This window comes from Pomacea canaliculata, linkage group LG11, assembly GCF_003073045.1.
Source record: "Pomacea canaliculata isolate SZHN2017 linkage group LG11, ASM307304v1, whole genome shotgun sequence".
In the NCBI taxonomy this organism is placed as follows: Eukaryota; Metazoa; Mollusca; class Gastropoda; order Architaenioglossa; family Ampullariidae; genus Pomacea; species Pomacea canaliculata.
Window position 1 is genome coordinate 9,009,606 of NC_037600.1, and position 13,900 is coordinate 9,023,505.

Below are 13,900 nucleotides of genomic sequence, written 5' to 3' on the forward strand. Positions count from 1 at the left end.
TTAATCCTCACAAAAAATTAAAAGCTGTTAAAACAAAAAGATTTCCTAAGCAGGAAATGTTCCCAAGTTCCTAAGCATCTGTCTACGTCATGCTAGAAAAGACTGCTCATCTATTACATATGCTGGTTTTAACAGACCATGATGTCATTACCATATGGGGCCACAGTTTAATAAAATTATTGTGTGGGCTAACAGGAAGCTAGTATACTGTGTAGTGAACTGACACTAGAGTTTATTAATGTTATTGTAATAGTGTGCAGCACAATTGCTTTCATTCAATGTGATTTTTTTCCCAGAACATTTGAGAGTAATCTAGCAATTTACTAGTATACACACTTTTTTCCCTTTTCTATTTTTCTTACATTCTGTCTATCAAACGTAACATTGACTTTTGGGTTAGCAAATGAATGTGTGTCTCTTCTGTTACTGAACACAGTGTGTGCATGAAAGGGCTAAACAAATGCAATGATTTGTGGGAACAGCAAGTGTATGTGATGAGCAAGATGTGGAGCTAAACAAAGTTCTCCTTATTTATTGGTTTTACAATGTTTAATAATTCGTCACATTCTTTTTGAAAAGTAAGGTGTATTGTGAGTGTGCCTGCTCTACTTCATATCTTACTGACATTTATATCTGAGAGAGTGTTCCAATTGCTTTTGTAGTATGTTTGTCTTCTTTATTTCTGTTTCCCATTTACAATTACAAGCAAAACTATATTCTGCAGATCATATTTTTGCTAAAGAACAAGTCTCCTATCATTGAGAAGATCATTAAGGAATCAGCTAAGCAGTTTTTCATGACAGCCCCTGCAATTTATATTCCTGATAAAAAAATGATATTTTTAACAGTTTACCATACATAAACTTAAATAGAATGAATAAAACAGATTTATCTCCTTCTACATATGACACAAACAAAACTATAAGAATAATTCGATTAGTGCAGAAAGGAGCAAGACTATATTATGATAAAATGATATCTAATCAAACTGTTGCTTAAAATGGGATGAAAGGATAAATAGAAATGTTGATTGGCATGTTATATTTAAAGCAATGGCTAATGTAAAAGATATCCAATTAAAATGGCTTCAAATCAGAGTGTTACATAGAATTCTGGGGACAAAAGTAATATTATTCCATATGGGACTAGAAGATGATGTCTGCAACCTTTGCAGAGATGAAAAATAAAATATTCAGCATATTTTTTGGAAGTGCCAAGGTGCCTTCCATGATGATTGCTTTATTTGTGTGAGATTGGAAAAAAAAAACCCCAAATACTTTTCTGTTATATGAAAAATTTTACTTTGTTGGCTTCTTTGGGCAGATGGATGTATTTTTAAAATGTTTGTTGAATTTTTGTGCATATGTTTGTTTTTTTATGTTGCAATATGGTAAAATATTGCTTGTTTGTTATGCATACTTATATTGTTATGTATCTGTGCAAAAGAAATCATGTATCCCTTATGTCTCATGTATCCCTTATGTCTCCTTGTAGTCTGGATACCCTATACCTACTTGAAAATGTTTGTGAGTAAACATGTTTTCCTTCCACTATTTAACATTTAAATACTTGAAGATAATATGTAGGTGAGCTATACCTCGGATATAACTAATGTCATATGTTTATAAATAAATATAAGTCAAGTGTATGGTTGAAATGTGCGGAGTGCCTGAAATATGTGTTATTTATTGACGTGTGTTGAAAGCTATCTGTATTTGTGTAAGCTACAACTAAATGTTAAAGACAAACCACTACAACCTATGCTGTTTCTATAGTGTCAACTGGTCCTTTCATAGGCTAAGGTATGACAAGGTGGAGGAAAGTTTTTGTATACATTGTCAGGGATATGTTTGTTGATCTATTTATGTAAATTGATGTATGCAGTAGTCTTTTTTTATGTTTTGTATATGTATTGTTTAATAATATAAAAAAATTTAAGTTTACTGAACCTTTCGCAGTTCCTTGCATCATTGAGTTACATAATTTTAAATATGCTAAACTTTTGGCAGAAAGCGCTGCATTGATTAAAAACCGTAGGTATCAGTTTTGCAACTGTGGTATTCAGATATTGCCTTTCAGCTGGCTTGTGGAGCATTACATTCACCTGGCAAACCTTTTATTGATTTTCCTTGTAGCTCACCCCCTTTCCTCCTCTCTGCACTCTCCTTTTTCCTTCTTTTATCTTCATAAGCATCTTGTCATCCAGTATTTTTAGACTTAAAGCTTAGGTTAAACAATTCTCAACCCTGTTTTCAGCATATCCTTCTCAACTTCTTGGATAGTAATTCTGAGATATGCCTGTTTCTTGCCTCAGTAGATGGGTTAGTCCGTTCAGGACCTTTTTCAACTGGCTGGCCATTTTTTTATTTTTTTTTATTGATTTCTGCAACAGGCTCTGGGCAACTGCTAGTGCAGGAATGTTTTCTTCTGGGTGATTAGGGAACTTTTGTAGGATGCCTTGATGAAAAAGTGTCTTCCCTAATATGCCTCAGTTTTATGTCTATGGTTTAGAAGCAGTTTTGTTCCAAGAGTCTGTGTGAGTGTGTGTACATTTCATATTTATGCACACATGAGCATTATTGCATGTCTGTGTAAGCACACACACACACTCTCACTCTCACACACACACACAGGGTCCATATATGTGTGCCTGTGTGCATAGTTTTGTAATCCAGTTTCTTGTGGCATTGTTGAATGCAAAGTCTGTCCCTCTTACAACTATTTCATGGTCCACCCTACCTGGTAAGTTGTAAAATGGGATAATTTAATCGTCTTAAATATGCTATTTCTTTAGTTCTTGTATGATTCCTAGTAAAACATCACATTGCAAACCCATCATAATATGCTTGAATGATAAGCTCGCCCATTCCGTTCCTGAGCAAGTAGAGCAATTAAAAATTATATAAAATCAATCTCTCTTTTGGGATGGCTTAGCTTTACTTACATGTACTTCACTGGGATAAAGACACAGAGCTGGTGCCAGTTTTATGAGGCATTAATGTAAGAAATATTTGCTATATTTTAACATGATGGCTACTGTTGATGGGAAGAAAATGTTTGAGGTTTACACATTAAGGTCTGTCGTGTTGCACAGGCCCAATGCCTGTCACCAAGCAGGATGATGTGTGCAAGATTCTAATCTTGCTTTCAGCATTTGCATGGTTGGTTTAGCATTTGCATAGTTGATCTAGTATGCCATGATACAGCCCTTGCTGCTTGTAGAAAGGGAGCCACTTCATCAGCTTAATGAGCCACAGACGCTGTAGATTGTTCATGTGGTGACATTTCCTTGTGATCAATACAAATAGTGTTGGTTACGGCTTTTCAACCAGAAATTCATTGTTACAGGCAATAAGCCTATTGAACGTTTAACGCTTGTTATGGAGTCTGTGGATCTTTGCACTCTTTGTAGCCTGTTGATTAATGTTTGCCAAAAAAAGATGTGATCTTTCAATTATTTTATGACTAAACAGCTGATATACAGTTCCTCTCTCACAGTTGGCAATTCATGTAAATTTCTGTGCTCAGAAATTATAGTTTGTCCATCTGCGACAAAAATTTCAGAGAAGTTACCTATTTCCTTGGTAAGACTTGAGCATACCCTATCCAATATTGCAGCAATAATTAGGGTCTGTGCTGATGGATTGGTCCAAATCTGGAGGTCATTAAATTATTTCATAGCTGTGAATGTTTGGGGTATGGTTTCATTTGTTTTTGGTCAAACTGCCTTCGCTGAGATGTTGTAAGGTCCAAAGCATGGGTTGAAAATAATGCAAACGGTAATGCATGTATCGCTTAGTAAGAAAAGCCTACACCAGAGAAATTTTGGGATGATCCCATCCTGTTTACCAGAACCTAAGAGGAAGAGAATTTGTACTGTTATATCCGTATGCTGTGACATGGGGTCATGCACATCAGCTAAAGACAACTTAAATAGTGGGATTATGAAATTAGTTGAGGTGAGCACCTTTGCTGTTTCATTGCCAAAATAAAGTCAGATGGTGCAGTGATCAACCAAGACTTCTGTTGCATCAGTTGCAGGCATTGTCTGCTAAAGCTACTTCCTGGGGCGTATAAGCTGATTATCATTATAAATGTCAAAGAAAAAATATTTCTTAAATTCTCCTGCATGCTTGTAGCGAACAAGCCATCGTAATTTCTCTACCAGAGGAATAAAGTTGTATTGCATTGTATAATAAGTCCTAAAAGAAAAGACAATACAATATGGTCACTTTGTTTTCAAGAACAAGGAATAGAAAATGTTGATGCTATCTTTTTAATTTATTGACCCTTGACAGGATGTTGTGATTCATTTCAGGCACAATTACATTAGTATGCTAGGAGGCTAAAGTTTAAAATGCTTTGCAAGATGGTTTATGAAGTCTGACTTGTCGTGACACCCACATAACCAGTTCATCTTCTCTGCCAATCTTCTAAAGGATCTCCTCTCTGTCTCTATCCTCTAGCATAAAAAATGTGGAAAATAAGTTGGTGTGGTTTTTTTTCCGGTGGTGGTGGTGGGGGGGGGGACAATGTCATGCAACAGAAAGAGCAGCATTACATGAGATTATCAATCAAGTGATTGTAGTGTTAATGATTGTGTCATTCCTGTTGTTTTAGACTTCAGAAGTCTTGCATTTATTATTATTTATTATTGCTGTAGTGTGGTAGAAGAAAATAGTTAGAATCACATAGTGATTTTCATTCTTTCTCCTACCGTTGCAGAGACTTTTTGCCAAGAGGTACTGGAATAGTAACTAGGAGACCACTAGTCTTGCAGCTCTTCACCTCCAGAACTGGTGAGATATTTTTTCATTTGCTCATTAAAACAATCATTACGTCATTCACTATCTTTCCATTCTGGTTACTAATCTTCAGTGCTACTTGTGCACAACCTTTCATTCCCACTAACTATATCTATCTAGATGAGAGGCATATTCTTTCTCTCTCATGTCCACATGGACGCATGCATACACATCAGAAAAAAAAAACCCAAAGTATTCATTGGACCCTGATCCCTTTCAAAGATAGATTTCATGGTTTTAAGCATCTAATTGGGACATCATGTCCTATTTCAGTCCGTTAAATCTGTCTAAAGCAGAGATTTAGCACATTTACATGCTTGTTTCATGAACCCTGAACTAAGGTAATTAGACATTCAGTTCAGATTGTATGTCAGAATCAGGACAAAGTAGGTTATCCTAGTCCTTATTTCTAATCTTTTTAAGTCCAGTAAAGTCCCAAAGTGAGATTACGACATTGCCAAATGCCTCAATGAACTGGCATACAATGACACATTATATCTTTAATGTGTTTCTTTTTCTTGTCATTGAATATTCTGTTTCCTGAATAGTTAAAAAGAAAGGGGGGATTTTGAAGAATACTTGTATGGCATGTAGAGCTAAAGATCTTTTATAACTGCATAAAATGTGTATATGAATCTATAAATATATAAAACCCATTTGAAATAATGTTGGTATAAGGTACACCATTGTCTTATGAAGCAATAATTACTGCTCTGAAAAGTGAAACAAATTTTTGAATAGTTCATTGAGTGTAATGTATGTTCTACAGTTAAAACTACTAATGTTAGGAAATGTCTGTTGGATTGACTATTTTTAATGTGGGTGTGACTCCTACCTTTCAGAATGAAAAGACTGGAATTGTAGAGTTTGGGTGATGTGAGTGAAAAATAGAATGTATGTAATCAGGGTGACTGTAGTAGACATCTATGTTAGCTTGATCCTACATATACTCAAATTTAGGAGAACGAATGACAGGCAAGCAATTCAGGCTTTTATTACAGCACTTCTGTTCTCCATTTCAGAAATACAGTGGAACCTCGGTTAACGAACTTAATCCGTTCTGGAAAGCTGTTCGTTAACCGAAATGTTCGTTATCCGAAACAAATTTTTCCATAAGAAATAAAGGAAATAGATTTAATTGGTTCCCAGCCCCTGTTGACTCGCTATTTGAAAGTTACAGGCTGTATATATATATAGGTATTTGTTTTAATGAGAACGGTTATAATGCAATATAAACGGAGTTAAATAAACATAGAAACATTAACGAAAGCATTTAAACAGAAAACTTGCCGTTTTGACGGCGTGGTTGGAAACAGGTGTGGGGAGGAATGGGTGGAATTACTGCTTTGAATCCCCTCTCCATGAGCACACGTGACATTATAAAATCGGGGGACTTCCTTTTCTGTAGCTTTGAGGTTGAAGAAAAAAAACTTGTCCAGTGTCTGCTTCTTCTGCCTTTTTTGTAAAAACTCTTCGGTAATACGACATCACATATCCGACAGACGCATGCCACCTTCATACTTTGAAATCATTTCCTGTTTCAATTCATTTGTTGGCCGCGTCCTTGTCATTACCTCACTACTATTAATTGCTCTTAATCTTCTTTGGAGCCATGATTGAGGATTATCTTATTAAAATAAAGCACAACAAGCACTAAATAAGAAGGATGCGCACAGGTAAGGAACGACTGATCGTAACTGTCTCGAGCGCGAATGATTACATGCTGGTCGGTCACGTGTGGTTCACGTGGCTGTTCGTTATCCGAAATTTTGTTCGCTATCGGAGACAAATTTTTAACGAAATTTTTGTTCGTTATCCGAAATTTTGTTCGCTATCCGAGACAAATTTTTAGCGAAATTTTTGTTCGTTAACCGAAAAATTCGCTATCCGAGGCGTTCGCTAACCGAGGTTCCACTGTAGTTTTTTTTTTTCATGAAAAAATTATGGTGCCACTATAATCCTATTACAAAATTATAATTTTATGCACAGGACTCTAATATCTACAGAAAAAGGAAGCAAGCATAAGGTTAAGCAGACAGTTCAAAGGCATTTTTGTTTGGACTTCCTACTTTTTTTGTTTACAGAATATGCAGAATTTGTGCACACCAAAGGTAAGAAGTTCACAGACTTCAATATGGTTCGGAAGGAAATTGAAGATGAGACAGATCGTGTTACTGGCAACAACAAAGGCATTTCCAATATTCCTATCAACTTGAGAGTATACTCCCCTCATGGTAGGTTAAACTTTATCTTAGTGAACCTTTTGACAAGGGGCAGAATTAAATCAAATTTTTTTGTAGAAAAATTAATTTTAATCCTGGAATAAATGATTTTTGTTTATTTTTCCCAACAAGTGACACCATTTCTGTATTTCTTTTAATACATTGTAATACAAGGTACAAGTCTTTGCTGTCTGTTAGCTTTCTTTATTTTTTTTTAAAAACCTTTTCATTCAGAACTTTGTCACCGTCTCTGACGATTTCAATTTTGGTTTGTGGATATTCAGAGATCGTGTACTTTTAATGTCCTTTTTATTAACTTAACATGTCCATTTTTCTGGCAATATATTTTATGCTTGAACTTTTTATTTAGCTTAAGTAAACATAATTACATTTTTAAAAAGTTTTTTTTTTTCCCAGTCTTGAACTTGACCTTGATTGACTTACCTGGAATGACCAAGGTACCAGTGGGCGACCAGCCACAAGATATTGAACTCCAGATCCGTAGCATGCTGCTAGAGTTCATTTCAAAGGAAAACTGTCTTATCTTAGCTGTTACCCCAGCTAACACAGATCTTGCAAACTCTGATGCTCTGAAAATAGCCAAGGAAGTAGATCCACAAGGTAGGAAGCTAATTCTCAAAAAGCTGTTATGAGTGGCAGTTTTGTGCTATGGTTACTAGGGTTCAAACAGAAAGTACATATCTGAAGGCTGTGGAATTGAACAGTTATATTAATTCTGTTTATATTCTGTGAAAACAAATGTTACTACTTGGGGATGTATGTGGATGCAGTGAGATAGGGTGTAATATATGTGTGTAATTGGATAACAGGGTAGATATAGGTTAATTTTAGTGTACCATTGAAAAAGAAACAATTGAAAATGTTATAGAGGATTCTCTGATCTACACTTGAAATATTTCTGATTTCAGGTGTACGGACGATTGGTGTTATCACTAAGTTGGATTTAATGGATGAAGGAACAGATGCACGAGAAATCTTGGAAAATAAGACCTTACCACTGCGCAGAGGTGAAAGGAATTTTTTTTTAAACAGTTATATGACAGTCCCTACATTCACAATAGGTAGCATATTTTTGATATTTAATTTTGCTCCTTGATCTATCATGTAAATGTAAGCATTGATTTAAGATATAACAGGTGCTTATATTATATTTTTGTCGGTTTATTGAAAAATATTTTTAAAGTGTTCCATAACTGATGAAATATTAGACTGTAGTGAATCTACCCAACCTGGAAGTCAACATGAAATCATCCCATCATTGACTGCTACCAAGTTGTTCCTTGGAACATTTTTATCGCCCCATTACAGTTATGTTGTACTGCTTGTCCTCTTCACTGAACTGACAGGTCATCCTCAAAGAGGTGGCAGTCCAGCGGTACAACAGTTATTGCCTGTCACCAATACAACGAAGGTTTGCTGTCCTGGGTTTAGCTCTCGTCTCAGGCATGCTATTCTTTTTCAGCATGTGGCATCGTAATTGCTGGCTCTTCATTTAACACCAATTCCCTCTCTTTCCCCAATCAAAGAGGCAAGATGTCAGTTCACCTAATGTCGTAAATTAATGCTTCAGTTAAGTTGTCTTGTACTTTGCAGGGTATATCGGAGTAGTAAACAGAAGTCAGAAGGATATTGATGGTCGCAAGGACATTCGTGCTGCCCTTGCTGCAGAGAGGAAGTTTTTCCTGTCTCATCCAGCCTACAGGTACTTGGTGAACATTTAACAAATATTTATGTTTTGTTACAGGCCATCAGTGTCTTGCATACATAACTTTTTTAATGATTTTTTTGGAGGGGGTTTTAGACTATTATTATGGATTACATGTGTTTTCAGATTAGCAAGAGTTTTTACTGGCAGCTTTCTTTTTCAGACATATGGCGGACAAAATGGGGACCCCTTATCTGCAGAAGGTGTTGAACCAACAACTTACCAATCACATCCGTGACACGCTACCTGCTCTTCGTAACAGACTGCAGTCTCAGCTTTTGTCCATGGAAAAAGAAGTGGAGGAGTACAAGAATTTCCGGCCAGATGATCCAGCTCGCAAGACTAAGGCTATGATGCAGTGAGTTATTTTGTCCATAAAAGTACAAGATTGTCTTGCTTTTTCTGTTTTGCAAAAGGAATAATCTCAGTGATATGTCTATTCTTTGGTTATCAAGATTAATAATTTTTTTCAGAATGTAAAGCTTTTTCACCATGTTTCTTTCATTCATACTCAAACTGGGTAAAGATTAAGGGTTTCACTTGACTGGAGGTCATGAGGGTCACATTGCCCACCCTCTCCTTCCACAAGATAATCTGCGATGAATCAGGTTCCCATTTGCTGGGTGGGTAGGGAGAATTTTCCCAGTCATCGGTCTGTGTGACCTTCCTTTCCAAGCTCAAGCCCACAAAGCCCTCAGACTAGAGCACCTTCCCTAGTTCCCACAATTTTTGGCAAACAGAGTATGGCCATTTCATAAAATGCTAATGTATTAAGTTATACATGTATACATGTATTATACATGTATTATACATGTATAAATATTAAGCTTTACCATGGGCAGCTACTGTGGATGACAATTTATTTTCAACTTACATAGCTACATACATCACCATGCACCCAAAGAGATCAAAATCATGACATCACATATGTCTCTGATAGCTTTCCCATTTATTGTGGCCTTCACATCTGTGTTTGACCTCATCCTCACCGTGGTAATTTTTTTGAACATGTATATTGAGAACGGAATGGAGGCATTCACTTAGATTTGAGGAAATAGCATCTTGCAGCTTCACCAACCCCTACCCTGATTAGCAATTTGACACAAGTAGACAGCATATTTACAAACTCTTGGTGGAAGACTTGCTGAAGATTGACAACTCTATGTGTTATGTTTATAATCATTTCTGCATTAAATCACATCATATTTGGATAAGCTAACCAGCATCTGCTCTTTTCAAATGTTAATATTACAGGATGATCCAACAGTTTGGTGTGGACTTTGACCGGGATATTGAAGGCTTTGGGGCTCAGGTGTCCACAGAAGATCTCTCTGGTGGTGCCAAGATCAACAGAATTTTTCACGAACGCTTTCCCTTTGAGCTTGTTAAGGTACGGTGGGAATGAAATAGGGATCTTTAAGAAGATCATATTTGTTTCTGTGTTTGAACATTTCTGCAAACAAGGTAGAGATCTTGTAAAAGTGTGTACATCCCCCAGCTGTATCCCTTCCTGTTTTTTTTTTTGGAAGGGAGGGGGGAATGTGTTTCTTTCAATGTTAATGTACTGTATTATTTGACAGAAGTGAGTAGATGATTCAGTTTGAATCAGGTCATCACTTGACAAGTTCAGTGGTCTGTTACCATCTGCAATCACTGAGATGAAGGTTAATAATTAAGTTTAAGCAAAAGAAAATGCTTGCTTCTATCTCTATTTTGTATTTTGTTTTTGTTTTTCAGATGGAATTTGATGAACGAGAGCTTCGGCGAGAAATAGGTATCACAATCAAGAATATCCATGGCATTAGGTAATCATTTAAGGCCTTTTCTTTTTGTCAAGTAGTTATCAGTGAAATTTCATACATTGCTCCTTTTGACACAATTATGTTTTTTTCTTCATCAAAAAGATAACTTATCAAAAAGATAACTTGAAAATGAATACTCAATTAATTGGGCTTGAAAATACCACACAAAATGTACTCTTCTAATATCAAAGCAAAGTCGTGTAGGTTTTCATATTCCTCTGCCCTCGTTTCTCACTTAAAATAGTTAGTAAAGATACAACACCTTTGAAGATGGCAGTAAGTTTTAAGTACCTTGTTCATCAAATCAGGTCACATGTCCGGTTCTGGCAGGAAGGGAGGGAGCGTAAATAATGATAAGAACACTGAAACTTTTTGTTTTTGAGACCAGCATCCATAGTTATTATGTTTGTGTGTTTTTTCTCTTTCGTAAATTGCTTTGAGCCTGCCTTTAATGGTGGGAAAAGGCGCTATACAAATCAACTTTATTATTATTACATGTAATATTTTGCAGATAAACTTTATAAACAGATTGCAACTGTATCTGTTGGATGGTTACAAGGCTTTAATACTTTACAGTTTGCTCAAACACAAATAATTAAATAAAAAGAACTCCACCCATTGGGTCAACATAAATTGTGAACTGTAATGTACTGCATCTTCTCCACAGGACTGGCCTTTTTACTCCAGATATGGCATTTGAAAGCATTGTTGTCAAACAGATCAAACGGTTAAAAGAGCCATCACTTCACTGTGTCGACTTGGTTGTCAATGAACTCTCTCAAGTGGTCAGAAAATGTGGAGAAAGGGTACAAATTTTTATTTTAATCTGTCTAATCTGCCTGTGTGATAATGCAACATTTTAGGTCTTATAAATCAGTTATGAGACAATCTTAAAGAACAATTTGAGACGGAAGATTTGTAAGAAATAGTTACATCTCTAAATAGCTAAAATATCACAATAGTTGACATCTGTAAACAGCTGAAGCATCACAGGAGCTAACATTTGTAAACAGCTGGAACTTGACAATAGTTAACAAGTTTTGTAGCTGAAACTTTATCTTAAACATGTTACCTGGAGAGAATTGAAAGACTTGGATGAGCTCAGGCAAGGAAATATCGTACATGCAAAAAAGGTAGCAAGAAGGGCAGCCTGTATGCATTGCATTTAGTATGTTTTTGAGTTTGTGGGTAAAATGAAAAATAATAAGCTGACTGGTTTTTTTCCCCCAATGTTCATGCAGATGAGTAGGTATCCTCGACTGCGGGAAGAGACAGAAAGAATTGTTAACTCCAGAATTCGTGAGCAGGAACAAAGGACTAAGGACCAGATTCTGCTGTTTATTGACATACAGCTGGCCTACATGAACACAAATCATGAGGACTTCATTGGCTTTGCCAAGTTTGTTGCTTTGTATTTAACAGTGACCTTTCAGCACTCACATGGCTGTGCTTTTTCATTCCACTCACTCACTTTACCTTTCTCTTTTTTCTGAATGAGTGAAAAAGACGGAACACAAAAACGACAGAAAGAGTGAAGGAAACAAATATTTTGAAGTAGTTTGTGAATCAAGCGACTAGTTTTAATACAGTAGAAATATAATCTTGCTCAGCTCGCTCACTTAGTCAGTCCATCTTTCACTTGCTAGTAAAGTTTCTGGGTTTCACAATCCATGAAAAAAGCTGCAATGTACAGTTTATCAAATGTGTCTTGTCAACATAGTTAACAAACATGGTGCTATTATTTGCATGATCCTAGTAACTTTTTGAACCATGAATGAGCATGACGTATAGTGTAAGTGAAGCATAAAACATACTTTCTTCTTCGAACTTTCCCAGATGACATGACTTTATGAAGTTATCCTGACTAGTTACCTCAATTCTAGCTGCCCACTCCCAGTTGGTCGAGGCTGAACAGGAAAATCAAAATCATCCAACTCACACCCACTCAATCCCCACCCTTGCCAGCCAGTGAGCTTTGAGTTTTTTTACCCAGCTTCACACTGTTAAACTCGATGGGGATGCCTTGCCCATGCCTTGGGAGAGCCTCAGCTTTCCTCTGAAAGTGTTACTGCCCAAGTTTCTGGCAAAAGTGAAGGGAGTCGGTGTCAGTCTCCACTCATTTGGAGTCACTTGTGGAGTTCTGACCTGGTAGCCCCATCCATGGCAACCCTTAGGAAACTGCCTTTGTCACAGGTGTTGCTGAGACAGCAACACAGCCATATCTTTCATTCAGTTCCAGAGCATCTCAACCTTCCCGTCTGGGTGTTATCAGGAACACAGCTGCTATTAGGAAGTTCTCAGGTGAAGCAGCAGTGTGATTTGCTTCCCTAGGAGGCCCTCCCATGGTAGCTGTTTAAGGAGGATTTTTGTCAGTTGGCACTCCTTGCAGGGCTGGAGCCCTCTAAGGTTTTGCCAGTTCTTGTAGCAGGTTTTCCCTTGGCTCTTCAGTTTGAAAGAATTGGTGCCATCCCAAAAGCAGGCTATACAGCCATGCTCAGATGCCTTTATCAGACCCTGACTTGGAAATCGGGCCAGGGCAAGACCAGTCGGTTGTGTCTTATTTCCATGTTGGAATCTGTGTGTGTGTGTGTGGGGGGGGGGGGGGGAGGACTTGATTTTGTGTTCTACCTGTTCATTGATCTTGCCTGACCAATCACTAGTGGACAGCTGGAATTGAGTTAGCTAGCCAGGATAACTTCATATAGTCGTGCTATCTGGTAAGTACCTGAAGAAAGAAATTTTACCATCAAAAATGGTTTATTTAAATTTTAAGGGTTGTACCACTCATTTTGATTACTGAGAGAGCATTTTCTCTATTTTAGTGCTCAACAGAAATCTGAGACAGCGACATCAAAGAGAAAGCTGGGAAACCAGGTGAGTTAGACTTAAAGGGTAAGACTTTAACAGTAACTGAAACAATACTTTCATATACAGTGGAACCTTGATTATCCGGTCTTCAATTAACTGTGCATTCAGTTATCCGGATTTCCTAAAGAAAAAAAAAAACTCAGAAAAACCAAAAAAAACTATTAGACATCATGTGACCACTAACTAATATTCCTGGACTGCTGGCAGACGATTTTTTCCAGTTAACTGCTAAAACGAGGCATTAGACAACATAGCTTCCGGTTTGTTCACATTCTTTGTTACGGCTCGCTGAGACTAACAGCATATCACTTCGCATGAGGCCAAGAGTGAGTCTCGGCATACAGACATCAGTCCATCAATACACATCCATGACATGGTACTAAGATTTCGCTGCCAAGAATTCCGACTACAGGAATGTATGCTACATGTGTCGCAGCTGCAGTTTTCTTTGTCAATGGGTTTCTGAAAATTATTCTA

The 13,900-nt window shown here is 36.9% G+C and overlaps 1 protein-coding gene across 6 annotated transcripts in view; it reads left to right on the forward strand.

Annotated features, from left to right (window-relative positions):
* LOC112574879 (dynamin-1-like) overlaps positions 1–13,900 on the forward strand; it is a 38,041-nt gene that overhangs the window by 1,345 nt on the left and 22,796 nt on the right. For 5 of the 6 annotated variants that reach the window (XM_025256216.1, XM_025256215.1, XM_025256213.1 and 2 more), the window contains exons 2-12: positions 4,726–4,799; positions 6,890–7,039; positions 7,445–7,648; positions 7,957–8,055; positions 8,642–8,750; positions 8,917–9,111; positions 10,008–10,143; positions 10,491–10,558; positions 11,223–11,361; positions 11,797–11,954; positions 13,378–13,429. In XM_025256216.1, coding sequence (XP_025112001.1) covers positions 4,726–4,799; positions 6,890–7,039; positions 7,445–7,648; positions 7,957–8,055; positions 8,642–8,750; positions 8,917–9,111; positions 10,008–10,143; positions 10,491–10,558; positions 11,223–11,361; positions 11,797–11,954; positions 13,378–13,429 — 1,384 coding nt within the window. Of the gene's footprint in view, positions 1–3,892; positions 3,960–4,725; positions 4,800–6,889; positions 7,040–7,444; positions 7,649–7,956; positions 8,056–8,641; positions 8,751–8,916; positions 9,112–10,007; positions 10,144–10,490; positions 10,559–11,222; positions 11,362–11,796; positions 11,955–13,377; positions 13,430–13,900 lie in introns of those variants that run through there. The other variant, XM_025256219.1, reaches the window with a different exon arrangement.